General features: G+C 36.0%; 1 protein-coding gene across 2 annotated transcripts in view; it reads right to left on the reverse strand.

Moving 5' to 3' along the window:
- Positions 1-26,776, reverse strand: part of CUL2 (cullin 2) — a 40,985-nt gene that overhangs the window by 8,975 nt on the left and 5,234 nt on the right. Inside the window, exons 3-17 of one of the 2 annotated variants that reach the window (XM_017741537.1) lie at positions 24,236-24,338; positions 22,255-22,349; positions 18,204-18,309; positions 15,206-15,288; positions 12,453-12,539; positions 9,547-9,643; positions 9,344-9,454; positions 7,931-8,093; positions 6,623-6,747; positions 4,925-5,032; positions 2,923-2,982; positions 2,424-2,552; positions 2,232-2,318; positions 1,572-1,724; positions 1,107-1,184 (exon numbers count right to left, since the gene is read on the reverse strand). In XM_017741537.1, the coding sequence (XP_017597026.1) occupies positions 1,107-1,184; positions 1,572-1,724; positions 2,232-2,318; positions 2,424-2,552; positions 2,923-2,982; positions 4,925-5,032; positions 6,623-6,747; positions 7,931-8,093; positions 9,344-9,454; positions 9,547-9,643; positions 12,453-12,539; positions 15,206-15,288; positions 18,204-18,309; positions 22,255-22,349; positions 24,236-24,338 (1,585 nt within the window). The remainder of the gene's footprint in view (positions 1-1,106; positions 1,185-1,571; positions 1,725-2,231; positions 2,319-2,423; positions 2,553-2,922; positions 2,983-4,924; positions 5,033-6,622; positions 6,748-7,930; positions 8,094-9,343; positions 9,455-9,546; positions 9,644-12,452; positions 12,540-15,205; positions 15,289-18,203; positions 18,310-22,254; positions 22,350-24,235; positions 24,339-26,776) is intronic. The other variant, XM_008639288.2, reaches the window with a different exon arrangement.

Below are 26,776 nucleotides of genomic sequence, written 5' to 3' on the forward strand. Positions count from 1 at the left end.
TAAAATGGGATCAAACTCCCTAAACCCCACAATGCCAACACTGTGTACACACACAAATTTGGCTTATTCTGATTTGGTCTGGCAACTCTGATTCACATTGGAGGAAAATATAAAAACAGGACTTTTGACCTCTTTAAGAATTAGTGTTTCTCCACCCACAAGCTTGCACAGTATGAAAACCAGTATTTGTACACTACTCAGATAAATATACATTTACAGGAAGCTCCAGGATTCTCAGAAAAAGCTGCTGAACAGGTGGCCCAGTTACAGAGGTACCCACGTATTTTGGAGTGCAATTGCAAAAAAATTTCTTCTTTCTTTCTCAATCCTCGCCAGAATTTTAAGAGAACTCTCTCCATGGGTCCAATGATCAAATTGGACAGTAAATAAAGGCATTGTCAGACAATTTTCAAAAAGACTCCCCCCTCTTCTTATGTCCAATAATACAAAATTTGTATTGCCTAAATTGTACTTCACCATTAAATACACCTTAGCAAAGCTCAACACAAATATTTTGTATTTTAACAAACATTGTACAAGTAACATTTAGAATAAAACAATATAATCAAAAGCAACAAAATACTCCACCTCTACAAAGCAGAAATAATTACATAAGAAGAAAATATTTGGCTAAAGTAAAATTTTTACTGCTTTGAGTCAAAAAATTAGCTTTAAAGAAGTTTGCACAAAGCTTGACTTAGAACAGCTTCTATGAAACAGGGAACAAGAAACCTGTATTTGCATCTTAATCTCCTATTAAGACCGTTCAGATTTAATATTACAAACAGAATCTTCTTCTATCTAAATATTAGGAGTTGGATTTGAAGCTAAGAACCAACCTAGTTCATTTGATCTTATTTATTAGCATCTCTCTCAGGAATCACAAAGTGTAGAAGAGAGATGTGAAAAAGCTATGCAAATACATACAAAAATTCAGTAAAGTATTTGGGCAACCCTTCCACATTTCATATGGACTGGAAACACGACAGTCATGATTTACAATCAAAATAAAGAAGCTCGAGTTTTTCTCTGTTAGAACAATGATCTTTCATTGGGAGTTATTATACATTTTCCACATGTTTACAGGAAGCCTCCTACTAACCTACCATCTGTACACTTTTTTCCAGTTCCTGAGGAATTGCAAATGTAGAAGAAGGAGCCTGAGTTAGAGGCCATGCACCAGCCTAAAAGTATTGGAAAAAAAAAACCAATTACATTTTTATACAACATATGTATCAAGAAAAAAATAACACTCTTAAATGGATGTATAGTGTACGTTATGTCATAAGACAATCAATTGACTCTGGAAGTTTTACTGATCATTTTTTACTGCACCTTCTGCATACCCCACTGAGGTATTAATTGAGACTGACATTTTATATCCCTATTGTTTAGGGACCTAGTGGGTTAATTTTACAATGAAACACTAGGAAAGTAAGCATTTTCACAGCAATCACATGCCATCAGTTTCCATATAAAGAAGTATTCATAATTAGAAAAACTGTACACTTGTTATCAAAACATCAAAAATAAGTACAAATAACTCAGCAGTAATAAACATACATTAGTACCTGTAGAACATATATCTGAAAACTAATTCCCAAATCAATGACTGTGTCCTGGTTTTTGATAAAGTTGTTGAATTTATTGTTGAGATCAGCACTAACACTCATGTCTGTATACATTCGATGGAGCTTGCTGGTAAATTCATAACCACAGGCTTGCTGTGAAGAAATATTTTAACAGGTTTCAGAGTCAAAACAGTACTCATTGTATAAATTATGTTCCCTCACTAATACAATATGAAAATCTAGTCAGCAGAAGTGTCGTCATATTTACAGAAAACACTAGTTTCAATAAAAAACAAACACTGTAAAACAAAATCATCATGTTTATCTTAGTTTCACTTTATATACATTGACCTATGTGAACGATATTGCTTTATAAAATTGAAAGACATGTTTATGAAAGTCCTTGGTAGTTTTATGATGTTAATATGAATTATTTGAACACAGCTAATAAAACTATCCAAAACCTCATAAAAACCTCAAATGCCTAGGAGATACTCAGACTTTTATCTTTCACAGACTACCAAAAAACTAGTTTTTCCTTTCAGCTATTGGAAACAGATTGACCAATTGCTAAGATACCTCTGGCACCCTCTGCTGCTCCCTCTCAACACTACATACTCCTACATTTGTTCATTCTGCGTTAGAAGAATATTACCTTACCTTTAGTTTATTTATCATTGCTTCTTCAGAATCCATAGACATAGACAAACCATGAATTAATCTTTTTGCCAACATTCTGGCATAGAACTGCATTAAAAAAAAACAGAGATGAGGATTTTATGAAGCACAACCACATTCTTCAACCATGCTTTAAATGTAACATTTTAACCTTTACTGAATATAAAAAGTTACCTTTTGGAATACATCTTTGTCATCAATGTATTTGAAAACAGTAATGAAACTTGTCAGCTTGTCTTCAACTTCATTCTCTGTCATTCCTTTTGCTGATTTCTTTAACAAGTTGTCACAGTATTTGGCCAGCTCAAATTAGAAAAAGAAAAATCAAACCCAAACCTACTTGCCAAGCTTGAGAACAAAGGCATGCCAAGGTATTTGCAAACTTCTACAATAGTTCGAACACAAAATAAGTCACAGTCTACAGTCTCACATTCTGTACAAGGGCTGTATTCGTGGGCAAACTGTACATTCACATCCACAGAAAATACAGTCTACATCAAAAATTAGAATCATAGCAATTTTGTACACTCACAAAATGTGTGCGCAGCTTAAGCTGTTACTACTGAAATACACACCTGAATGTGACCCAGTGTGATATGCATGGGAAGGACCCTATGGCAATTAATTTGTTGGTTATATACAAGAATTATCATTTTCTGTGTGTATCACTTACCAACTCAGGTGCTTTGCAGATCGACTTGGGCTCCCGATAGTTGACTACTGATGTCAAAGCCTACACAGGAACATGCAGCAAAGAGAAAAATTGTCAATGACTTAAACCTTTTTTTAAATGAAATTTGAAAAAAAATCGAGAAAATGCTCAGGGCAAAGACCATCTGAGATCCTATAAAACTGAACTACACAAAAGGGGATCAAAAAAGGAACAATTAACAAAAAGATTTAAATTACTGTTCTGCGAGGATTTGGTTGTTAAACATTTTTAAGTTGAGAGTTAAGTAAAAGTGAAAGAGTAGAGGAAGAAAAATTAATTACAGAAAACAGAAGAACAAATTAAGTTCTGATTAGAAACTTCACAAAAGTATGAAGATTTAGATATACAGTAATATTATGGTCCAAAAGAACGGATGGAAAGAAACTTAGGAATAAGTGCAGATAAAGTAGATTTGAGCAGCAGCACATCAGGAGCATGTATGTTAAGCTGAAAAACTTATATGGTGTGTTCATAACAGTAAGAAATGAAAGTGCTCTTGGTTGTGGGATTTTTTCATACACTGAAGAGGAGAAAAATATATTGTTGAAAGTGGAAATTTGAAGCAGTAGAGCACAAACAATATGGTGGCTGAAGAAAAGTTGAATACGATTAAAAAGGAAAGAGATAATGGCAGCTTAGAAATGAAAAAAATATTATCAGAATTATCAAGTTTCTAAACTACGTCACATTTAAGTTAACACTGTAAACTAAGAGTGAACCAAAAATACTGCGTGATCATAGTTCCTAGGAATTATAGTTCCTCTGTAAAAGGAAAATATTGTTGTTATTATTATAAAGACAAACTGACAAGGAACTCTTCTGTACAATACCTCAACATTACAAAATTTGATAATAGGTCCCTAGAATTCCTGTGAGAAAAGAATGCATGACTTGAGAAGAAGTAAGAAACTCTTTAAAGCTTGGAGCACTCTTTTGCAATAATACTGGAGGCAGCAATAGCAGTTTTGATATCCACCATGAAAAATTAACAGCAGATTAATATTTTAAGTATTTATTGTAAGAAAGATCACTGAAGTGAAGAACTGATGTATTTAATAAAAAGTAAGTTGCCCACGCGCCAACAAATGAAGTTCTCAGTCTTGTGTTACTCCACCTTCTGGTACATGACATTAATTGCAATGGAGAGAGAAATGTATTTGGTAATGAAATAAGTATTTGTTTTAAAATGCTAAATAATTATTTTATCAATGTCACAAATACAGATGGGTAACTACTGTTGGTACTATCACTGTCACCTTCTCCATTATGTCTTTTCAGATTAACCTTAGCTGAAAATCATCAAAGCTTAGACTCTGACCCTAACTACAAACTGCAACTACTGTAAACAGCACAAAAGAGCAATGAACTATATGCATGCATCCTGTGACAGGAAATTATAGAAAGGAAAGCTATTTATTATTTATAATTAATAATGATTATTATTAAAATTTATGATAATTAGAACTGTTATCTTGAATACCTGCATGGCTAAAGTTACCTATTGTGACAGTGATTGAAGTAAGTTTCCAGATATTCTTTGTAGTCAACTTAAAAAATCTAAACAAAGATTCTATGAGCATTCAGAGATAAACCTTATCTCAGCAAGCAAACTCAAGTTCAAATGCATATAAAAATTACCAAACCTCCCAAACCCCACCAGTTGTCTATTTATTATCTTCACTTATACTTACACTAAACGGATCAGCACCATTTTTGTTTCAAAATATGATGAAAAGAAAAATAAAGGTCTTTCTTTCAGAAAAAGTTTAAGCATAAAGTGGTTTCCTTTGTATACATCTTTTCTCCTAGCATCAGACTGTCTTTTGTTCCATTGCATTTCTAAACTAGAAAAACTGGATATGAACTATCTTTGAACACGTGATGTCTCAAAGAATTTTGGTGAGCCTGAAACAGTGTCCTGGATTTTGTTTTCCACTGCTTTGGTTACTTAAGTAAAAGTTACCTTATCAAGGGCACTCATAAAGTGTTGATCACCATTCAAAACAGTGTTGATGAGTTGAACAAATTTACTATGTACTTCCAAAACTGACTCCACAAACTGAGTTGGCATCTAAAGAAGGTAGATAGAACAGAAAGCAAGTTAGTGAAAAAAGTAGTAGTAGCTAACACAAACATATCTACATTAGTTGTAGATTTTTTCCTAGTTGTTCTTTTTTATAAAAGTTAATACTACAGTGAGTTTTGAGAGGATAGATTCTGCATTGCTGTTAACTCTCACACTACAGTGTTAGAGCACATTTTGGAAATAAAAAGTCTAGGCTACATTTACAGTCCTGCTATCCAACCTAGATTTGAGTCTATACTGCTCTCACGCCATCTAATTTTTCCCAACATGCCCTAAAATCCTTTAATAGCCTTTTCAAAAATCATTAATGCTAACACAAATACAGCAATGAAGCAACTGATATAATAAACTGTTGCTTCTACACAGTGACTTCAGAGACAGAAAATCTGGACAATCCCTTTGCATTTTCCTACACTGGACAGTTACCAACTGAATTTCGTGCACTACATTCCAGCATCACATTCTGTATAGAAATGACTGACATGAGCTGGAGGGGTCCCTACACAGACAAGCTGAAAGGCACAAGTGCAACAGCATGCAAGGCACTGGCTCTGCGGCATGACTCCCTCCCCAAGTGCATTCTCAGGTCACACATTAAAAATGTTTTAAAGCACATAATTTATACAATAGAACAAGTATTTCACACTTTCAAATTATCTACATAAGGTTGTGAATTGTCATCACCCTCATGGGTCTGTATTTATTTCCCTGCATAGAAACCACTAGTTTGAAAGAATAATTTCAATAAACCTAAAAATAATTTGAAAGCAAACTACACTACTAAAGACTTCAGTCCCTTTTCAGTAAGCACAGAGGAGTCACAGAACAGTAAGCATTCCTGTGCAGTCAGTAACAGAGTGAATGTACAACAGGTTGTGTTTATGTATTATTATAGACAGAAACACTGGATGGCTAAAGTCAGCATTCTAAAGCGAGCACAGATCGAGACAGCAAGATGTACACATGCACAAATACAATGTCAAATGAAAGCTTGTTGTTTGTCTCTGAACAGCAATGCTGGAGAAACAAAAATGGAATTGAGTAATTTAAATAGACATGAACTGAAAAAAAGTTTAACACACTTTAGGAAAATAAATAAGATATAATATTTTCAGTAATTTTCAGAAATGACAATATGAAACTACAAAGCCATTATGAAAACCACCACACTGAAATCACGACAGGATATCAAGTCTTTACAAAATGGAATCACTGGTTCCTAACATACCAGAACAGCAAATGCCACTGGCTTAAGAGAAATTCAGGAAAAAAATACATACACGGAACAGAAGGACCTTCTTGCCCTGACAGTATTTTAAGCAAACAATCACAAATATCTAGCTGCAGTAGTTTCTGGTTAGATCACAACAATTACAACAATCAACTCTCAGAACAGGTAAGTGTGGCACAGCTAACCATGCTGATGAGAAGTTATAATTTATCTATCATGTTCCAAACCAATTTTATATAGGCAAAATTAAAGGAAAAAAACCAGGATAGACTAACAGGAAAAGGGCAAACACTTAATCAAGAATGTTAATCAAATAGTCATTTCAGCTGCCTGTTTAAACTCACGTTTTCCTGAGAAAGATTGCTGGTTGCTCTAAGGCCCTCATCATAGATATGGTTTTGTAGTTCCTGAATCATATGAGGTAAACCACTTGACACAGCACGAAGTAGAGTATACATATTTGCCATGTCTGTAACAGAGATACATTTTTATAGAGTACGCTTAGAAACACTAAAAATTAACACTTAATACAGTATCATAATTTCACACAGAACTTTTAAAAGACTGAGACAAGATCAAATGTTTTGAAAGAAAAAATTAACATACACTGGATCACTGACAAAAGAAAAAAATGAAAGAGTAGGGCTATTATCAGTATTTACTGAGTCCTCCATTGTGACTTCCTCACTCTTCCAGTACTGCTTCTTTAGGAGAGACTCCAAGAAGAGAGGTGGACTAGTGTGGAGAAATAGTGTGCCAGTTTATTTTAAACCTTGGCCTCCCTATATCTCCCTTAGCAGTAGCTGAATAAAATCAGTTTAGGTATCTTCTTCACTTTTTGTTTGCCTCCAGTGGTAGCTTGAAATTTCTCTCAGGTTAGAAAAGCTCTAAACAAGCAACTGCTATTTTTATTACATTTCGCCTCCTCGCAGCCCAAAAAAAGAAACCAAACAAAACAGATCCAAGCTCTGGTCAAACTTGAAAAATTCCCTGGAAACAGAACACACTATTACTAGATACAATTTGAGTTTGACTGTGAAAAATAATTTGTTTCACATAAGATACCATCTTCCATGCAAGACTAAGCATTCTTTCAAGGGTAAGAGGCATGTAGTCATCAGGAAGCATGGTTTTTTTAGTCAGGCAGGGAATATAACTATAAGAGCATCTCCTTCTGTAAAAAGGATTTGGGATGAGAGGTCACAGAAGACTCAGGACCATAAAAAATGGCTATGAAAAGAAGCCAAAATATTTTGTAAGCCTGACCTGTTAAGTGATGATGAAGAAATCTGTAAAGACAGAGCCATTGGCTTACAAATGAAAACACAAGCATAAAATATGATCAATTCTACAGGACACAGGACTTCAATGTGTTTTTAGGCTGACTAAGACAAGGAAAGAGAAAGAGCATTAGCTGAAAGAAGGGCTGTTAACAGTAAAAAGAAGGTTTTGACTATATACTTGGAAGAATAAAAATTAATTACATGACAAAAGAAAAATGTCATCCAGGCTTCAATGGGGATTTCTAGATAAGTAACATTAGTTGAAAATGCTTACGTGCACAGAAGGTAATTGAAAAAAGACAGGAAATTGCAATGCAAAATGAATAAAACAAAGCCCATTTCACTCTTTTTGTGACCGATGAGACTTACCATTTCTTTTCTCTTGTCTGATAATATTGTGACATTCTGCATGTAGAAACTGCAAGTGATCAGCTACCATCCTCTGTTGGCACTCATGACTCACTTTGACATACGAGCTGGGATGCAAGTACTTCCGACATCGCATTTCTTCATCTTTTAATCTACCTAAAACCTGCAGACAAGAGTTTAAACTGCGAGCTGAAGAAACACTGTCAACCAATATAGAACCAGAATATACAACCAGTGTATGTACGGAGAATGAGACACAAGAATAAGAAATAAAGTTACAAAAGATCTTGTGCAGGATGCTGAAAAATTAAATTGTTCTTCTGAATCAGGCTATTTCTCAATGAATATAATCTAGTCCGAGTACTAAGCTCTGTCATTATTAGATGTCTAACAGGATTCCATAGTTCTCATCTCAGAATTTCTTGTTCCCTTTAACTTTGTGACCAGTCCTTCCCAATTTCTCTTATCATACTTCTTATTACTTCTGAGACAGTTTTACCACAATACCTAATAAAAAAAGAACTCTAAGAATCACTTTACTGTTCCAAATCTATCTGCTTGTGCATAAGCATCTGCTCAATAGGTACAGGAGTACATCTGAGCTACTAATAAGAATTCTTTTTATAACTCAATGAAGGAAATAGGCTTTACCATAAGGTAAGTCATATGAATACTGCCATAAAAGCACTTACATCCTGTGAATATGAGGGGAGTCTAGGGAGAGCAATCCAGTTGCAGACTGCTAATGATAGGCAAAATTGCTTTCGGTTTTGTTTAAGTCTTAGCCTGTCCCTGAATTACACCACAAGTGTGCAACCATTAGCTTAAAAGCAATTTCACAGCCCTCTTCTCAACTCTTCTACCTTGCTAGTGTGGACAATACAGGACCAAGAACTGACTCCTAGTGTTGCACCAATCTTTGTTTTCTCAAACAAGGTATAAGAATTACAAATAATTCAACCACAACATAACTTCATACACCACAAAGCAAAATGAAAGAAAATCCACCTATGCAATTTTTAATAATGCTTTGCAACAACAAAGGTTGTTAGAGTCTTCTCTAACCACATAATGCTAGAACTCTGTTACCCTACTCCAAACTAAAAGAAAATACAGAAGTGAGGAAGTAATTCTGATCAACTTGATGTGTGTTTTAATTTTTGTCTTTTTTCTTTTTTTTTTTTTTTACTTTTCAAGACACTGATTCATCATTTATTATGAAATACTTTGATACTGACTGTCCATCCATAGCAAGGTTTGCAGTTTATGTTCAGATTAACCATATCACTAAAAAGTGTCATTTCAATTGCATGAAAGCATTATACAAAGAACAACTATGAGAACTGTAAAGGATAACACGTATCATCAGTAAAATGATTTTAATTATTGCACGTGTATTGAAGAATCTCTTACCTTCTCCATGTACTGCGAGCAATTTGACTCTTGCAATAAGTTTGAAGCTTCTTGTTTATAATACTCCCCTGTTTCATTCAGAAAAGGACACTCAAAAATTTCCTGATAAAACTATAAGAGAGAATTTTTTTTAAAGGAAAAATAATGCATGTACTAGACTGACATTCAAAATTTAAAATACGCAACCAGAAATGTGCATCTACCTTTAGGGGGAATTTTTTCTTATACTGTTCAACATGAACAAAGGAGTTAATAACCCCATGGATTACTTTCTGGTTTGGGTCTTCTCCACAGCGATCACTGAAACAGGCAAAGCAAACATTTATGAGAATGCAGGCATCTGGTGTAACTCATCTACAGCCAAATGAAAAAGAAATTGGATTAAAACATTTTCCAGTAAACTTCTCTGCTTAAATTGGCAAAATTGAATAAGATTAATCTTAAAATAAAAAATGCACTTGTCTCATACACATTTAAATTGTTGAGATAATAATTCAAAACTGTTCAAAAGCATTTAAAGGTCATGAAATTTCCAAGTGCTTGCTAAGGATATAAGTATTCCAAATTACATATTCTAAGCAAGTAGTTTAAGAGCTACTGTAAGTTCCATCTTGTATTTTTAGCCTTTATTATATAGACTACCTTCACACTCTTGCCCCTTCAAAAAAATCCATCATTTTTACCAGCATCACAACAAGAAGCATGCTATTTTCTTTTCTGAATATCTACTATTCAACATGTACATTTCAAGTGGAACAAATAACACACCTGGCCCATTGTCACAATATTTAATCATACATCAGAAAAGCAAAACATTACATCTTCCAGTCAAGTTCTTAGCTTCAAATGAAGGAGTAGAAGAAAATGTTATCTTTAATTTCATTCAGTTGAAAATAGAAGTAATTAAAACAAGTGTTTTGCATGCTAAAAACATTAGTGTTCAGTCCTTTGCAAAGACTGGAAATCACAGACTGACACTCAAAACAGCAGAGACTTCCTCTTAAGACATGAAAAGTTCTAAAAACAGATCACTTTTCATATGCACTTTACAACAAAGTAAAAAATATTCCCTAACTCCTAAGGTGTTAAATGGGAGCAAAATATGATTTACAGAAGTATATTTATGATTAAGCACCAAACACAAACATTGCCATATATCCATCTAGGCTGGGGTGAAATGGGAGAGAAGTAATTTTGCTGAAGTCATTTATTTTGGTTTGTAATCAGGAAAAACTCCAGAGGATGCCCATGAGCTGTGGAAGTTTACCAGGACAGCCACACCAGCAGTCATTGTGTTATGCATGCCAGACCATCTTCATCTATTCTTAACACTGTTAATTATGGATCTTGCTTTCAAACACGACTGTTTTCTCAGATCTGAAAACTTAAGTTTTATGATGGGCGTAAAGAATTAGCTCTCTTAACAGATTATGAGCAGTCACTGTATGGTTTATGCAGCTTTAATACCCATTACAAATGAACTGAACTGATGGGTTCCATCAGGGATGGTCTGATTTTTTCACCCAGGGAACCAGATGATTTCCTCTGGTGGTGGGAGCTGAACCAATGGAATAAACCCCTGTTTGGGTACATGTAATCACACGCCCTGAATCCTTGCCAACATCCCTCTGCTGGTCTGGTTTATGATGGCAGAGGCAGCAGCACAATTATAGAAGGGAAAAGTGAAACATCTGCCCCGGGCCTGCAACTCCACCCCAGAGGGGCCCAGGAGTATGGAGAGCTGCAGGATGCATGCAGCCTGTGAATACAGCGCTATGCCATGGAGTGTAGGAGGCCACAGAACTAAAAGCATATGAGCATATTACAAAGCAGGGCTCTGGCAAGAGACAGCCCAGCCCAGCTCTCACATGCAGGGCTCTGGACCTGGAAAGGACCCTGGACCAGGTACACAAACACAAGCAGCATTACTGGAGGAACAGCTCGAGTCCCAGCTTCCCTCCGCTCGGTTCACAGGCCACTCAGGCCTTAGCCCATACACATGTGGGAGGGGAAGGGGCAGCAATGGCCAGACCCAGGGGACTCAAAGGACAATGTACATTAGGAAAAAGCTGTATAGGTACCAGAGATATGCGCCACAGAAGAGCTGGAAGAAAGGAAACAAGCTTTTGAGGCAGAGGTCAGGTGGCACAAAGGTGATAAATGAAAAACCCAACACAGAACGGGCCTTGCCTGCTCTGGCAGCCACTTCAGGTTTTTATTTAGATCAATGGCACTCTGCTCCCAGGAATTTGTAGTGCAAATGACTACTTTCGACAATATTCGACAGAAGTTTTAAGAACAACTTTCACAGAAGTTGTAGTAGTAAGAGCAACTGCCACACTAAAATGGAATTGGTGATTCTGCAAAGGCAGAAGTCTATGAAATGTTTATTTTCCTTCTTGGCAGCAGACAGCAAGCAATACAGATGCATAAAGTCACAGAGCAACAGCAACACAGGTTGAAGCAGGGATGTCACAGAGTATCTTGGATGAAAGGGTATGATGATATTTGGAAAGGAATCTGGATAAAAAGATAAAGTGTTAGAAACACAAGTTCCACTAATTCAGGTGATGACAAGTTTCTTTTCTCAAAAGAAACAGAGAAACCTACAAAACACATGCACAAGAAAGTTGTGTTGATTTATATTAACTCCATCTTGTTCCCATCTTAAGGCTCAAGCTAGCAGTGGATGCTCAACATGTATTGTACAGTGTATTACTACAGTCCAAAAGAACATCTCTAAAATTTCAGGTACAATAATAAATACCAGATTCATTAAAAGAAGATTCCATCATTCAAAAGAAGTGCTCTGCTGTGTCAGACCAAGAGTCTTGCAAGGCCAGTTACCTACAGAATTCACTGTGAACTAAATGAGCCTGTCCTGAACATTTTTTGAAAAGTTAGCTTCCAGTAGCTTTAACTTCAAACAAATGGTATAGCTAATATATCAGCTTAGACAGGAATAGGTTCAGTTAGTTAGGAGGTGTTAGTTATATTTAGTAGAGAAGCCTCTCTCGGTTAGTCTGTACTAATCACACTGTCATGAAATAGCACCTGAGTAATTTCCAAATTATTTCTGTTTAAGAATTTCATAGATGAATTTTCTCACAATTCAAGATCTTGTCGGCTTCCTGTTGTGTTGAAACAAAAATGCTTAAGTTGATATTCAGCTTGCCTTGTAGGAGGAGTGCTTGGGCTAGAGGGAGGGGGAAGAAAGTGTTATACTCAGAACTCTATATTAGGAGTGCAGTCAGACAAGACAAGCTTAAGCGATTTAAGATTTTTCTGCTGTTCAAGGGGGCTAATCCTGCTCCCTTTTGCTCAGTAACAGGCCTCCATCTCTCTTGCATTGCTCTGGCATTCATCTAATGCTTTGCTGAATTGACTCATTGTGCCAATCTGGAGAAACATTAGTCAAGGTGGTTTTCTCTCACATTAGCAGCTGAGCTAGGTGAGCACCAAATTCAGCACATGAAAGGCAGTAGAGCACAGCCTGCTCCTTTTTGGTGTCAGTAAACTCTTAGATCAGTTTAGCCATCTTGTTCAGCTGAGCCACATGCCACTACTTGCATTTCTTTACTTTTATGTACCAAAAAAAGTTTGTCAATTTTAATGTATAATGTATTGCACAAGCTTATAGCTTCTAAATAGTCGGTGTGCTCAAGACTTTAGTCAGAAGCCTTTTTAAAAATCCAGTTAAATACATTGTTAAAGTAACATTTGAAAGAAGAATTTGTGGCTCTGGTTCCCTACCTTTTCCAGTATAGTAAGAAAGCCATTTTTATATGCAACCAGTTGACTACAGTGCTGGTTATCAACTCCACATATTGTTGCATGCTACACAAACTTCCTGCCTAGAAGTAGTTCAACTGTCCCATCTACATAAATTTAATTTTTTTTAAAGCTTTGTAATAAACTGAACCTTGCACACACGAGTACTATGAGGAAGGCATAGAATAGAGGAGTTTTTAAGCATATACATGTATTAGTAATTTTATTAAAATTTTTAGGTTATATTATTTCCATGCATATTCTTGCACATCTGACAGATATATCTTATGGATACCCATTTTTCAAAGACCTTGTTTAATCTCTGAATTACTGAACTCAATGCCAAAAGACATCTAATAGTTGCTTGCAGCAGTCTTTAAAACTGCCTCTTAAAAGCTGTATTGATCACTGAAATTCCAGCAAAGAACAGCAACAAGCCTACTGTTACATGCAAAGGCCATCCTCAGAATCCCCCCAGGAAGCCCTACATTTGATGATAGCAGGAAAAAAACAGCTAAATGAAGTAGCTCTCTCTTACGTAATTCATTAAAAGATATGCAGATCACAAAGTGGCTAGAAGAAATTTAATATGAATTTTTAGATGTATATTTTGAGAAGCAGAACTGAATTAACATCTCTGAAACCACGCAAAAGACTCCTCAATAAAAAATGGGGAAAAAAATCCAGATCCAACCATTAGAGACGATAACTGAATTTTTACTTTAAAGTTTCCAAACAGTTGAGTAACAAATAATGTCAACTTGTTACAGTCTCAAAAGCTAATGCCTCCGAAGCCAGTGACAGCCTTGATCTCAACATCCTTGGGAAGTCTGCAGTCAGCCTCAAGCTAAACACAAACCCTTACTTTTAGGGGCATGAGATGTCTGCTGAAAAAGGTTTTCACACACATTTCCACTCCTACCCACCAGTGAAATACATACAATAACTAAGACAAGTCTTCAGCATCACTATTCTTCACCATGAATTAGGGCATCTCCATTAAGTAAAAATAAATTGTTAGAGTAAAAATGGATAAAGCAGTATCAGTCCTGGTTACAAAGGAACCATGATTCAACAACCAGAAACAAATAAATACTTCCTGGCTTCAGAAATGCCATCCAAGAGAGACATCGTATCAGTTACTTTGCTGTCAAATATTTCATTCAGGAATGAAAAATACAAATAAAATATTAAAATTAGGTTTTCAATGCCTTACAAATTTTTTTCTGACCAACTGCATGTTCAACCTCAATCTGCCAAATTACCTCACTCCTCAGTTTACCTACACTACTCTGGTCACCTGAGTAATCACTTAAAAAAAAACCCCAGTCATTAGGCAACTCCAGAGTTACCCTAAATAGTGGTAGAAGTGTGGAAACTGATGGAACTACACACAAGTCTGTAGTAGATCTCAAAATTTCTGTTTATTCATAATAAGAAGATCCTTTAGAAGTTAAACAAAAATTTTAAATAGAAGTCCCAAGCCCTTTGGCTTTGTTTAGAAGTCAAAAACAGTATTCAGAAATAAAATAACTTTCCCTCAAACTGCAAAAAATAATTATCTTCATTTCATTCAAGTCAAACATCAAAAATGTTGAGTGAAGGTACTGATCTGAAAAACAGAAGCCCCAGACCTCAGTCTTTTTGGCAGATAAACAAGAATTGTTCTGAGTTCCATGCAAAACAAGATAGCTTCTCTGGCTTTGGCAAATCTTTGCCCAAGGCCTGGTTCTTAAGTTTACTGACAGTACAGAAGCTAAAGACAGTCAGCATCAGGGGGTGAAAACAGCAAAAGGCATGGGCCTGGACAATTATTCTAACTCTTCCCCTATCCCATTCATAAGAAGGGTTGCTGAAACAGAAAAGATCACTACTCTGAGGTTACAGGGAATTAACTGATTTTTTCTACACATGAAAGCCACAAATACACAGCTACAATGAGAAAAGCTGATAGACCATTGTCATCAGATAAGAAGTTACCTTAAAAAAACCAAACATAAAAGAAGACTATGATAGTCCACGGATTTTCAAAGTAAAGAAAACTGCAATACCCCCACATTATGTTAAAGCAAGAAACAATCAAGCACTCACTTTTTTATTTCTCGGAGGAGCATCCGAATAAGGATGGCCTGCAGTGGCTCAATCATTAATTTTCTCCACATATCAAGAGCTAGCTGTCAGAACACAACACAAGTTCATATCAATAAAAAGTACATTTAAAAAACCCTGAAAACCACCACACCAAACCCAGAACAATACCAAAGATGACACAATTCCCCATTCAGGATTTTAAAAATTCAGCTGTTACACAACCTCTTCTTTCTCTAGTCAGGCAGTACCTGAATGCAGGCTTTCCAGCCTACATTCTTCCTACACATCTAATAGAACTCATTCCTTGGTTCCACTCCATCAAGTATTCTCAAATGCATACAAGGACCCCAAGCAAGCTGGTTACAAGGGCAGATTTTGACAGTAAACATAAACAAAACATCTGCACAGTAATAGGTAAGTAACATACCTTCCTACCCTAATGTCTGAATGTGCACAAACACCAGTATTTCTAACAATGATTGCAAAATAAGCCTCACCTGACAAAAGAGAATTTCTCTTGGCCAATTTGTCAGAGGTCAGAGCCAAAGACACAGAATCCTTTCATCCAGCACACAAAGAACATCTCCAAACAAAGATTTTTACAGCTTAAGCAAGGTCATTGGCAAGCTAAGATCTGGCTTCAAATGGAATTCAGATCCGTTCACATTAGGGATAGGCCACCCTATACCTAATATTTCATTAGAAGAATCAGTCAAGTGGACTCAAATATGTCAAATTCTTATGGGTGAAGTAGTTGCTCCCAACATACACCATTTTTAAAAACACAATTGCATTAGTTCAAATGAGCTTTTACACTTGAGTCAAAGTCAGATTTAAAGCCCAAAAGGGATAACATGATCCCTTATATATAGGGAATAATCACACATATGAAACCCCCAAAAACATCTGCCAGGAAGTAGTAGACTGGGAGAAAATGAAACTGCAAAGTTCAGTAAGGACAGAGGGAATATTGCTTCTAAGAAAACTTTGACACAACTAACAGGTCATTAGCTTTAAAAATTGAACTATCCATCAGGTATGTCTTAATTGAAAGCAGGCACATAGCTATCAGCTACAAATCTGACCCACTCCATGAAATAAATCTTCCTTTTAAAGAGCTGACAAATGAACTTGCTCTGGCTGTCCCAGCTATTCAGCACCCATGCTGCAATACAGGGTTCAGAAGGTAAACCTGGCACAACTGTTAAAGGAGAGGTAAAGGTTTGCTTATAAATCCAAAGATAGATCATGTTTTGAAACCAAAGTTGTCTTAGGAGTGATTTTCACTGTCCCGACTTGTCGAGAGTAGCTGGAGAACAGTTAAGTTTCTGTAAGACAACAGGAATGCATCCAGTAAAGAATGAAAGAAGCCAGCTTAAAGAAGCCAGCTCTGGAGAGAGAGAAGAAAGGGAGAGAAAAAAAAAATGGAAAAGAACTGACACCTTTTGTGATTATGAGGTGAAGAGAAACAAGCTCAGGTAGATCTCTTCTGCAGTGTGGTCTCTAGCATGGTCCTTCTCACATATGAGCTACCAGTGGGAAGCAGATTCAAGTCGCCCATTGGAATTTTCTTGTCAAATAAACTATAGACAGATCAATCCAGCAACTTGATGTATTAGTTCAAGACAGTTTCTCCCTCTTGCGGATAAGGACTGATCTTACTTCTCCAACTAGACTGGCAATAGTGAACGTGGCAGTTTTCTCAATTTCCCAGAATCTATTTCTGGGGGAAAGAAACCCAAAAGACACATCTTAAACACCTCCTAGCTCAGGGCTCCATAGAGCCATTGAAAACACAGGAGTTTGAAATCAGTGATAGGACCTCAACTCAGAAAAGCGGTCTCCTTCACCATGCATGCATAACGTACAGAGTATCTCCTGCACACACTGGCAGACTATTTTCATTAACTGATCTCATCTCATCTCTATGCTTCCCAGTACGACAATTACTGAATGGAGCACTTGTGGGGATGAAGAACTGTTTGAAACTGTGCCCACACATCTCTCACACCCATGTCCACTCTCTGTTACACACCTCGGAAGAATTAAGCAAGACTGTACTTGTTTAAGATTACTGAAAAGCTCTCAAAGTTTCATTACCACAGAAGAGTGATGTTGAGACAGACTTCAGTACAAAGAGTGCAGTTCGGCTTCTAAAAACACTGGGCAATATTTCTGTAACTTCGTGTTGAGACTGAAGAGAACTATATTTAAAATAAACATGTTTGGCCTTGGGTAGGTAAAGGCCAGATCATCTCAGTCATCTAAAAAGGCATAAATGGTAATTCCTTCCATTCTAAAGTGATGAGCAACTGAAGTATTTTGACTTCTGCCGAAGCCCCTTGTACAATTCAAAGAATAAAACATAGAATCCTACAGGAACCATAAGGAAAGAGAAAATGCTTTCAAAACAAAGACTTGATAAACTTGCTGAGTGCCTTGTATGTCAAGAAACGGAGCAATGAATTCACCAAAAACAGTCCTGCAAATTAATACATGAGTGTAGGACTCAAGTCTTCATTAATTTTCAGGACAAAGGAGTGACTGCCATAAACCTAATCCTACACCAGCCATGAACAGATATTAACTTTACTGCCTTGAGGTTCTCAAAAAAAGCCTTTACACTTTGTCACATCAAGAAATAGAAGCCTAAAAAGTAATGTTTCAAAGGCTTCCAAAAACAAAAGGACACTGCTTCTTCAACATGTTTTCTAGATAGCAGCATCACTTAAGAATCTAAAGTTTGTTTGCAAAGAGGTCCTTTATCACATTTTAAACTCAAGTTCTCCAATGGTTTTCATATTCGCTTTTTTCCCCTGCCAGGTCACTCTGTTTTTCTACACCAAAACTGTAATCTCATTTTACAAAGGGGACAGTGCTTACATCTTCCACAACATTTCTGTGACATAAAAAAGGGTGAAAATTTCAAAGGACAAACCTGAACTTGTAGCACTTCTGAATACAGTTTATATCTGATTCCACTTTCAGAGATACCTACCTCTCCAATTTCCATCAAAGGTTCATTCATATCCACCCCTCCATAACCATACTGAAGATCAGCTTCAGTCAGTTTGTTCTTCTTAATAAACTGTGTGTTGAGGTACCTGTAGAAATAAAGATATTCTAATCAAAACAGGCAAAAAGTTTGGGCTTTTTAAATTAAAATCAGAATTGTGGAATGTCTTCCACATCACAAAATAGAATCTCCTTTAACCAATGCCATTGCTATTTGTAGAAAAATGTTACAATACAAATGACTTCAATTTAAAAGAACTTACACCACATTAAAACAGTAGTGTTAGTAATTGAGAGATAAAACAGGAGCCTGACATACACTGTCAGCATTTTCTTGGTGAGCAATATACTTGTGTAAGAATCCAACCCTTCAACATGCACTGCTATGTTACTCATACATACATATATGTGCAAAATAACTGCTAAATTCACAGATTAGTATTAGAATGATAGTAGCTTATTTTAATGATAGAAAAACACTCCTACTATCAGATATTTTTAAGTTAAAAGTATTTTCTTCAACCTGTACCATTTATTCTTCTGTGTTTCTCTCAGACACACACAGAAGTACTGCTAATTTTAACAGCACGAACTTTTGTTATCTAGGATCCCTTAGTCAGGTCATGGTTACTAGCTAACAGCCAGATTACAGATTTTAAAGAGCAGATTTTGCAGAAATTATTTTAATTAACAGTTATAAAGAAAAAATGCTATAAATGCTGTTTTTAAATTCAGTATTTACTAGTGTATGCATAGTTTTTTTTAAAGAACACAAAATGGATTCTGTACAAGACCCGCTAAAACATCCTTCTCGATTCCCAGTATTTCCATAAAACAAATATTACAACATTTTTTAAGTGAACCATTCTCCTTTTCTTTCCCAGATAACCAGGGAAAAAAATTCTAATATATTTCATAACTCCACTTATAATATTTCTTATATTAGAAATGCTTAAATGAGGCTAACTGAGAATGTTTTCTTAATTTCTGACCTAACCAGAAGTTTTGATATTCCCAGTTTCAGACACTGAAAAGAGCCAAATTACTGAGGCACTTTAAGAGATTCAGGCTTCAGAGGCTGCACCAGACTAGAGATGTCTGAACACTCTCGGCATGAAGGCAAAAGCCATGCAAAGGAGCAAAGGAGAAACACACTGTGAAATCCTGTGAACTTGAAAGAATTTAGGACACCAGAGAGTCCAAAGAAGGAAGACTTGTCATAGTGCAGTGATGACAAACTGGAGTACAGTGGCCTGAGCTACTTTCAGACTCCAAGAGAGTACTGTGAACCCCAGTGCTATCATCAATACCAACCATGAACTGCAAATGCAGATCTCTCGAGAAGGCTACAGGCCCTCCACGTCATATAAACCTGTGAGGACATCAGGAACAGCTGGAACACCAGCAGTAAGCAGGCATGTTCCTTGGTGGCACATGGGGGAAGCAGCCAATCTGCTTTTTCTCATTAAACTTGCTGGAAAGGAAAGCTCCACACTCCCCTCACTCACCCCCTCTCTTCCATCAATACATACAGAAAGAGAACTAAGAGTAGCATGTAAAACTAAAAATTGCTATACCTTGATATGCTGGTATTATTACAAATATTTTAAAGACAAAATGGAACAAAGCAAAAGCTGCACCATATGTGTTTAGTTTTCAGGATTTTATTATGAATAATTGTAATACTTCTTTCTTTTTCTTCTTCTTTAAATGACTTAATTTCAATTTGTTGGATAAGAAAACCCTCCAATCATTTGAAATAAAAGTATGCAGGCCAGATTTTTTAAAAGTACCTATGACACCAGTTACAGCACCAAGACACTGGTAAGGCCTAATGTCCAGCATTGTTTTTATCTATTATTTTTATCATCAGAACTAACAAAAACAACAATTGAAAAAGTTTCTTTCAGTGATCCTTATTCCATCAGTTTTATCACCTTGGTTTAGTCATGCACATATGGGGTTTTACTTTTCAAATGGAATCCAGGTTTGTTTTCCTACCAAAATGCACTGAAGAGAGTGGGTGAAAAAAAACCAAATCAAAATCAACACTGAAGAAAGAAAAGATTTAACTCATTTGCCAATTAAGTGATTAATCTTGCGTTTTACGAATTTTGCTCAAAAGTGTCTCACATTTTAGTACTGTTTCAAATACTGCCTATCAGATTAGAAGCAGAGATGCAAGCCTAATTAAATTTTAAGGGAATCTATTTTAAAATAACTTTCAAATTACTAGCTGTAGACATTAATTTAATTGCTGGAAGAATTATACAAACTAGAACCTGGGATACAAGAGAGTCAACTAAATTATGGTACTTTTCTGAGAGCAGGCATGCAAGTAAGAAAAGAACTCCAACTGCTTTATAAAAAGCAGAATATCTTCCTATGGTATTCACGAGTATTTTCATCCAAAATATTCTCTCAAAAAATGAAAGAGTGACATAATGACATTCAGTTAATGAAGGGCTTCCAGTGCATGAAAGTCATTACGATTCTACTACTCAAGCACTGAATTATTTCTTGTCCTCATGTGGGGTCTTCTAGTTCCCATTACAATGTATGTTTTATTATTGAAGAGAAAGATCATTCTTTCACAAAGTTATACCTTTAGAGACTTCTAAGAGATATGACAAAATTCAGAATTTCAGCACAAACAATGAAGTTACAACTTTGAGGTGAAAATACTTCTAAAAGAACACCCTTAACAAGTACATTTTCGGGACCAAAACACAATATACAAAGCAGGAAAAAGAGTTAGGATGGGCGAGTTGGTGTGAAATATGAGCTTATGTAAATGTACAGGTTGGTTTATGTACATAATATCTGTTTGGGAAAAAAATGCCCTCACTTGTTTAAAAATAAAACAAAAAATTAAGTTCCACCATGGGAGAAGCATTTTAATTTGTTTGTTTATGACCAGAGGCACACAAGCTCTCAGAAAAACCATCACATGAAGCACAATCAGTGAGATGTATACACATTACATACTTGTCGTGTTTTTTCCTCTATCTACTCTCCAGTTAAGTCAGACACTTTGTGGAACTAAAGTTTGCAAGCTCAGGATAGACTCCATCACATCTGTTCCCAGTGTGATAGTGAAAATTTAATAGAGTCTACAAGATCACACATACATCTCCTAACTTACTAGTAAAGGTCCTGAAATCCTTTGTAATCTGCACATCATACCATCAATTAAGTAAAATGGAAAGTGCCTCTTAAATTATATTTACCTACTGGGTATCACATGCATAATAGATATCAGAATGTTCAACCTACAGTCCCAGCGGGATTAAAATCCAAATCCTAGTAAATCCAAAGCCATATCAACACAGTTATAATTTTAGCAACTCAGAAATGGGTAAGTTTTCTATGCTCAAGCTACCATTATTAGCAATGAAATACATTCACAACTCAGGAAAGAGCAGACTTATAAAAATAAAAGGGTTTAGTTGTGTTATTTATAGATTTGGCTGTAATCTACTGGAAAAAAAGAGAAGAAAGTAAAATGGATTGCTTGTATACAAACTGTTAGTTTCTTAAGTTCTCAGAAAAGGAGTAAGGAGAAGTTTTCACTCCCTCTCCAATCCCTGCAGCTCAAACATTCACCTGAAAATAAAGAGCACATCACCTTGTCTGAAAGGCCCCACTAGAAGGGAGAACTGTGGTTTTGCCAAGGTATGTGGCAAAGCTTTGAATCAAACAATGCTGGTTCAACCGCACACTGCAGTCCAGTCCTTGTAGAACTCCTAGAATTATGAGCTTATACGCTGCAGGGCTGATGAGCACCAACACATTCAGCACTGCAACATCAAGTAGAATACAATAGTAATGAAAGAACTTTAGGAACCATCTTGGATACTTACCTGTTGAGGCATTATTCCTTCTTTCTCATGTTCTGCTACCATAAGTATATTCTCTCCAAAATTGACCTGAGGCATATTCATCTATTGCTCTCTTTAATCAACACTCTTCAACTTAAGCTGCAGATAATTTTAATAATTTCAAAAGTTTAACAACTCTTTTACAAAGCTTACCTGTATAAACAGTCCATATAGTCTGCCCCTTTGCTATACTCTTCCCAGTATCTGTGATACATAACCAGTACTTGTTCTTCAGCTTCCAGAACTCTCTGTGAAGGCACACCCCCCCCCACTAGAATTAGTATGGAAATAGCACACATACTTAGAAAGTTATCATGGGATTATAATTTTGGAATAGTATTTGCATATTCAGAATTGTGGCAATGACCAAAAAGCTAACACATCTTAATACTACCAAGATTTGGTAAGCCAGCTACAACATCTGGACTTGCTTGATTTTGCATTTAAAAATAGCAATCTCTCTACTGTATTATTTTCTATTGATCTTTTCAGAAGTACCTACTTGAATAAGCCTGGTTCATATTCTCACATCATACTGGTGGGATAACTCACAGAACCATTCTCTCACTGACACAGATCAGTTTTATATTCACACAGCCACTTGCACTGCACACTGGAGGAATTGACCAACGATAACCATTTAAAACCACTATGCCTTACTGGATGGACAAGTCCTTATACTTACCAAGAATCACAGAATAAAACAATTTTAACAAAGCACAGATACATATAAATGTAAAACGCATATAAGTTTTTCAAATCTAGGCCCAAATATTTTGAAATTTAAGCAAATCATCATCTAAAAAGCTACTGAATGTCTCAAAACAGATTCATACTTCAGAGAATTTACACTAATTCAACAATGTAAATTCAACAATTTACGCTAATTAGTATGATTTGTGAGGGGGGATGAGATCCTAGGAATTCAACTTTAATTCTCTCTAGAGTTTGTATTTTAAAATCTGGCTCAAGCAGCAAAGAAGCCTATGCAAAAAATCAAAAAAAAAGGTAAAAAAAATCATGAAAGAGGAAAACTGGTAGACAAAAAAGATTTGAGAATGCTTTCCACTGCAGTATGCATTTTGCAAAGATTTTGCAACGTTATTTCAGAGGCGAGTGGTGGATAGCCTATTTCAAAAACGGATGTATGCTTTCAGCTACTTCCGACAGCTTCTACTGTGCTGGCACCTGCCTGATTATCCTAAGTGAGCTCATTCAGCTCACTAAATAAATGAGGAAGAACTTATTTGGCAGAGTTCTCTGCTAGTTTAGTGAACTGATTTAGTATATCAGAGTGTCAGAACCATCCTCTCTGTAACCTGTGGAACTGCCCATTAAGACACCCAGCCTATCCTGTCAAATACTCAGGTACCTAAGCAGGAAGCCATTTAGCAGCACTATCCAGAATTTGCAATGCTTTATCCCCTGTGAAGACACTAAAGACAGGTAAGCATCTTACTTAATCTACCTCTCTTTTTACTGATACAGAAGGAGGCACCGTTCATCTATCTGATCTATTAAACACGAGGAATCATGATTCTGATTAAATTTGCTGTCTTAGCTGAGGAAACAGAAGTTAACTCACAGCTATATAGATATACCAATATTGTTATTTGTCATAATAAATAATTAGCCATTATTCCCTCTCCTCATAATAAATAATTAGCCATTATTCCCTCTCCTCCCAAGCATTTATGTTATTTCCCACATATTTCAGAAGGTTTTCTTTTGGTTTTTTTTTTAACAGAGTGTATACAATCAGTTTCCAAGACTCTGGAGTAGATATTTTTCTGCTGAAACAGAAGGCTAATGACAAACTACAGTACATTTTCAAAGTGAAGATGTTCCTCAAACTAGTTTGACTATAAGCATTCAACAGAAAAAAAAGAACCTGCTTTTCAAGCCAATGAATATATTGCATAAACCGTAACTGTTTGCTTAGAAAGAAAATTATTTATTTTGTGTTGCATACCGACATATCTGTATCTGCCTACATTGTTGTTACATATTTCATATATGCAAGTACTGTGTCTCTGTAACTCTGCCATCTGTGATTTAGTCTCATAAAAACCTACAAACAGTCAAAAGAAGGACAAAGAACACCTACACGGACATCAGTAACTGTACAGGTTACCTTGTGCAAATGGCGTACATGATTCTCCAAAAAAATTTTAGTCTCAGTATAAAGTCTCTCTCCAAGAGGTTCAGGATAGGCCACACACAAAGCATAAATGTCTCTGGGCTCAAAGTCAAGGTTTGTATTAAAGTGTGAAAACATATCAACAAAATTTATGGTTTACAGAACCCTTTCTTCCCCACACAAGAAGTTTAGGTTTTGGGGTCTTTTTTACATTCAAGTAAAAAAGACAAAATGGAACATTTTCTGAAGTTAGTGTAAGTACTGGCTTGTACAGAATCCAAGTTTACAGCATCAATATTAAATTTTAAATAGTGGATGCTGCGGGAATGTTAGAGCTAAGATCTTGAAACTTCTGATAGCCCCATACTGATGTGGCTTCTACCCTTTATTTGCCATTTATAAACAATATTCAATAATCTCAAAGTGGAAAAACAGCTTTTATGCACCATTCTTCTGTATCTGCAGCCAACATGAACTAAACTCTTCTCATATAATGGAAAGAAGCACTAATTAGGTTAAGAACATGATTAGCCAAGTACAGAGCAGAGCAAACACACGGTGAAGCCAGCTTCAAGTTTTCCTTCCTGGAGTACAAAACAACTTACTATCCCTGCATTTTGCCCTCAACTGCACAGGTAAAACAATTCAGAGAACACTGAAAATTAAATAATCACAATGGCGGTGTGGATAAAAAAAGTTTGTATTCTTTTAGCCATTGTTGTAATTTCAGTAATCCTGCTTAAATCACAGCCACACAAAACAGTCGTACTTGCTATCTTTCATGGGCAGCAGCAAACTGCTAAACCACCCTTAAGGTGATTTTGTCCCTAAACTACCTTGCAGAGCTACATCTTTGGTTTATATCAAGTTTTAAGAGTAATTTGAGGAAGAGAAGCTATGACTAAGAACTTTGCTTTCAGAAAAGTCAAGCAAGGATTAGGTCAAGCTTCACATGAACAACCTCATGTTGTTCTGTAGAAATTACTTTAAAACATTATGCTTAACCACTAAGCCTCGGCACTTTTTAAAGCCAGCCATGGCATAAATCAATGATTGTATATCACTTAAATTAAGAGAAGACACAAGATCTGCTTTCCTCTAGTCTACCCTAAAAAAGCACATACCTATGCAAAAGCATGTAGAAGACACAGACAGTTGAAGAGTCACCTGCTTAATCTACAGAACAGTGTCAAGCTCTCATCACACAGCTTGTCCAAATGCATGCTTCATTTTTTATATGGAATTACTACTCAAAACAAAGAAGATTCTGATGCAGGAGAACTAATTAGGAAAAAACCCTTTATCTGGCAACTGGAATCTCAGATAGCCCAATCAGAATCTAATCTTGAGTACAGTTATTCCATTCATATAGATCATCTTTATTAGAATTCTCCTTAAAACAGCAAGAAGCACCAAATGGAAACACCGAGAAACAAAACAGGCAAAATTCGCTGCCCTGTAACAGTAGCTACCATTGCACTACACCAGCTTGCAAAGTTATGACCAATAAAGTATCAAAACAAATTCACACAGTGAAGAATGAAAGATTCTATTAAAGAGACTGTAAAGAATAATTGGTTTTTACACTTTCCCCTCCCCAACAAATTTTCTCAGTCTAAGGATGGCGAGTAGTCAAATGTATCCTCAGTATAATTCAAACCACAAGCCTCTTCACTATGCAAACATATTTTTGAGAAATTAAACTCAGAATTAGAAATCTTCAGAAGCTACTCACAAGCAAAGGGGACATACCTCTTCTCTTTAGATCTACAACTACACTATCTGTCACCAAAACTATTACAGATCTCTACTACAAGAACAACTTACAACAAATTTAGAGGAAAGAGGCAGTCTTCACCACAGCAGCACAAGAAAACAGCAACGGCAGTTTATTTGATGAAAGCAGCAAACAAGTATTTCTAAATTTATCTTGTAAAGAAGTTTCTTAGTTTTAATAACCCTGCTTAAGACTACAAATGGTATCTCTGCTCCTTCATGAAAATGCACATCTTCCAAACATGCCTTTCCTTTTTCTAGAGAATAAATTTTCTTATAAATGAAGAAAGCTGAATTTAGTATTCTTCCTTGACATACGCCACTGTGTTTAATATCAGCAGATATGCAACCTAAGAGCTTAATCACAGAAGCACTTGAACAGGCACCTCACCTTCCTGTATCAACCAAGTACTATTTGCTGGATAGCAAGTTTCTCTGGAATTCTACAAAAGAAAAGCTTTCATGAGACTGAAATACAAAACTGCTGACTGTAGCAAAACTGCTCTTTCTTGATCAATTTGTACCTGTTTCTTTATTCATTTTATCTTTGAGGCCAGAACCCAAATTTAAGGGTCATATTCAAAATGTTGTGACTCTCTTAACAAAAAAATAAAGTCTGAGGGGAAATGAATCACCAATCATCCTTGGTATTTTACTCCATAAACTTAGAGCACATTTTTCTTGTGCTGCTGTCCCTTAGAAGAACAGGAAGAAGCCTTTACTGTTCAATAATTTATCTTTAATAGTGAAAACCATCTG

The sequence above is a fragment of the Corvus brachyrhynchos genome, unplaced genomic scaffold (genome assembly GCF_000691975.1).
Source record: "Corvus brachyrhynchos isolate BGI_N302 unplaced genomic scaffold, ASM69197v1 scaffold167, whole genome shotgun sequence".
NCBI lineage: Eukaryota > Metazoa > Chordata > Aves > Passeriformes > Corvidae > Corvus > Corvus brachyrhynchos.